Source organism: Lemur catta, chromosome 7 (genome assembly GCF_020740605.2).
Source record: "Lemur catta isolate mLemCat1 chromosome 7, mLemCat1.pri, whole genome shotgun sequence".
NCBI classification, from domain to species: domain Eukaryota; kingdom Metazoa; phylum Chordata; class Mammalia; order Primates; family Lemuridae; genus Lemur; species Lemur catta.
The window spans coordinates 95,910,570-95,914,124 of record NC_059134.1 but is presented as its reverse complement, the minus strand read 5'-3'; the positions used below and the strand labels follow the sequence as shown (position 1 = coordinate 95,914,124).

Below are 3,555 nucleotides of genomic sequence, written 5' to 3'. Positions count from 1 at the left end.
ATAGATACTCTATAGTACAATTCCAGAAATAAATTGACATTTAGTCATATAAAATGTAATAAATACTCAGATAAATAGTTTTGAATGCATTGTAGACCCTATTATCTCTGCAGTGTTATATTAGAAGAAATAAAATATGTGGAATTAAATACTCAATATCCCTGAGGATTGAAATAAACCATATATTTTAGCCAGAATGGATCCATATTGTGTATCTTGAAGGTTATGCTAATTTGGTGTTTTCTATTTTTAAAAAAGAAATAAAATTATGCATTCAAGTTGAGATATAAATGTGAATATTTATTTAGAATGGGAAATAATTTTAAAATCTCAGAAACAAACCAGAGGTCAAAATTATCATAAAATCTATGAATACAATAATTTTATTAATAAAATTCTGGAAACAGCTCAAACATCAGGTAGTAGGAGTGTTCACAGAAGCCATTAGTGTACCATAATAGGTAAAACATTCGATGATTAATGATATTGATTTTGAAACTATAAGTATACCTATTAAACATAAAATAAATAGTATTAACTCAAATTTCCCTTAGTTGGTTCCCACGAATGCTAATAGGCCTACCAATGTACCTCTATATGACTTGAAGTGTGATAGAATGAAAGTTGGAATGGAGAAAAAAAAGTAGGCTTAATTAATTATGATTAAATACTGTATGTTTACAACATTTACAGAGATATAGCACTTTGTCAGTACATAGCTCAAGTCTTCAAGGAACTTGGAAGTGCAGATGAGGAACCCTAAAACTTAAGCTTCATTAGGTTCTTATTTTTTATGCCTTTCTCTTTAAGAATATCAAAATTTCAGAAGAATTCTACTATAGAAATGGAAGCGTCCTCAAGAAAAGCTGTGATGGGATTGTGTAGATGAAATAAAGTCTAACATTTCTACATTGATGCCTATATGCTTTTTGTTATCAATGAATATGCTTCAAACACTGCTGTTCCTTTTTAGAGTTTAATCTATGTCACATATATTCCATCTGGATCCCTATTTTGGGGGAAGTAAAAGATTCTATCATTTATTCTCATTTCAAAATCAGATGAAGGAATTATTTTTCTCTTCCCAGTTATGAATAAAAAGCTTCATTCTGTCTACCAATATTGTAATTTGTTGACATGGCACTACATGAAAGCTAATAACAGCTCTCCTGTTTCTTCCCAGAAGAGATAACTTGACTAAATGGGCCAACGGAATCTAACAGCGTTGACTGAATTCATTCTGACAGGAGTCACAAGGCGGCCTGAGCTTCAGCTTCCCCTTTTTGGTGTCTTCTTCATCATCTACATGATCACAGTGGTGGGCAACCTGGGCATGATCATTTTGACCGAGCTGGACTCCCGGCTACATACACCTATGTATTTTTTTATAAGACACCTGGCTTTTGTTGATCTTGGTAATTCTACTGTCATTTGTCCCAAGATGCTGGCAAATTTTATGGTGGATCAAAATACTATTTCCTATTCTGCATGTGGCACACAGATGGCTTTCTTCATTGTGTTTATCGTAAGTGAACTTTTCATCCTGTCAGCCATGGCTTATGATCGCTGTGTGGCCATCTGTAGCCCTCTGCTCTACAATGTTATCATGTCTCCCAGACTTTGTCACATGCTGGTGGGCATTCCGTACCTCTACAGTACCTTTCAGGCTCTGATGTTCACTATTAAGATTTTTACATTGACCTTCTGTGGCTCTGACATCATCAATCATTTCTACTGTGATGTTGTTCCCTTGTTACCTATGCTCTGCTCAAATGCACGGGAAATGGAATTGCTGATCATACTATTTTCAGCATTTAATCTGATTTCCTCCCCCCTGGTAGTCCTCGTGTCCTACATGCTGATCCTGTTAGCCATATTTCGAATGCATTCTGCAGAGGGGAGGAAGAAAGCTTTCTCCACGTGTGGTTCTCATCTGGCAGTGGTGGTTGTGTTCTATGGGTCTCTCCTCTTTATGTACGTCCAGCCCAAATCCACTCACTCTTATGATACTGATAAAATGGCCTCTGTGTTTTACACGTTAGTGATCCCGATGCTTAATCCCTTGATTTACAGCTTTAGGAACAAAGAAGTAAAAAATGCCTTCCACAGAGTCTTTAAGAATTAACGCAAACTTTGTATTTAATGTTCAATATGGAGTGTTCCAATAAACTATGATAAAGGCAATGTCATTGACAGTATCTCTAATAGATAGATGAATGATTGATGAGTTAATCAAAGTGTTCCTTATCATTAATCTTCAGATAAATGGAAATTAAAATCTCTCTGAGATACCATTTTACTCCAATTACCATCTCTAAAATAAAATAAAAGAAAAACCCTAAAAACATCAGGGATTGGCAAAGATGTGGAAAAAAATGAGACTTTCATACATAGCTGATGGTAATATAAAATGCTACAGTGAATTTAAAAATCTGGCATTTTCTTCTATAGTTAAATATGCCTTTACCATGCAATCTAGTAATTCTACTTTTAGGTCTATAATAAGAGAAATTATTTTGTATACCCTCAAATATACTTTTATAGAAGCATTTAAATTAGACTTTTTATAACATATATTTATCAGTAGGAAATGGTTAAAGAAAAGTGGTATATGAATGCAATGAAGCATAAAAACACAATATGGATGAATTTCAAAAACAATATGTTCAGTGAAAGATGCCAGATAAAGAGTATGTATTGTCTGATTCCATTTATTTGAAATTCTAGAACAGAAAAAATAAGTCTAGGCATAGAATTCAGTTGCCTGTGGGTGGGAGGATGCTGTTTGTGGGTTAATGTATGAGGAAAATCTCCTCATGATGGAAGTGGCCAATGAGGGTATCAAGCATAAGGAAAATATATTTATTCTTGAAAATGTTCTATATATTGATATAGAGATTATGTAATAGGTGTATATGAAATATTAATACTTTTTAAGACTCATCAATTGGTACAATTTAGATCCATGTTTCCACTCTACATATATTTTTCTAAATTCTTTTTTCATTTGTTTATTTAACAAATAATAATTGTGTATATTTATGGGGTACAAAATAATTTTTCTCTCTGTATACAATCTAGAAAGATTAGAAATAAGAGGAAGAGGTCAGGTGTACAACATTTTGTAGATCTTACTCCAGATGAGGTTGTATTAAACATTATCCAATGGTGATGTTAGCTCAAGAAACACTACAGTTAAGTAGTCATTGTAGCAACATATTGCATTACAATAATTGTTATGGATTTGCCATATGAAAGGACAAGCTATTAATATATATGTATATGTATTTAGAGATGTGGATCTAATTTCAAATATTCTATTTATCAAATATGTAACTTCTGGAAAATTACATAGTTTATCTGAGCTTGTTTTCTTCTGAATATGGGAATGGTAATATCTATCTCACATAAATGGGCTAAAAAAATTTTTTTTTTTTTTTTTTTTGAGACAGAGTCTCACTTTGTTGCCCAGGCTAGAGTGAGTGCTGTGGCATCACCCTAGCTCACAGCAACCTCAAACTCCTAGGCTTAAGCGATCCTACTGCCTCAGCCTCC

At 33.3% G+C, this 3,555-nt stretch overlaps 1 protein-coding gene across 1 annotated transcript; it reads left to right on the top strand.

The window, feature by feature from the left end:
* The first annotated feature begins 1,201 nt into the window (after positions 1 to 1,201).
* On the top strand, positions 1,202 to 2,125 carry LOC123641843 (olfactory receptor 8K5-like). The gene has a single exon (XM_045556777.1). The coding sequence runs from the start codon at positions 1,202 to 1,204 to the stop codon at positions 2,123 to 2,125; it is 924 nt and encodes a 307-aa protein (XP_045412733.1).
* The last annotated feature ends 1,430 nt before the right edge of the window (positions 2,126 to 3,555 follow it).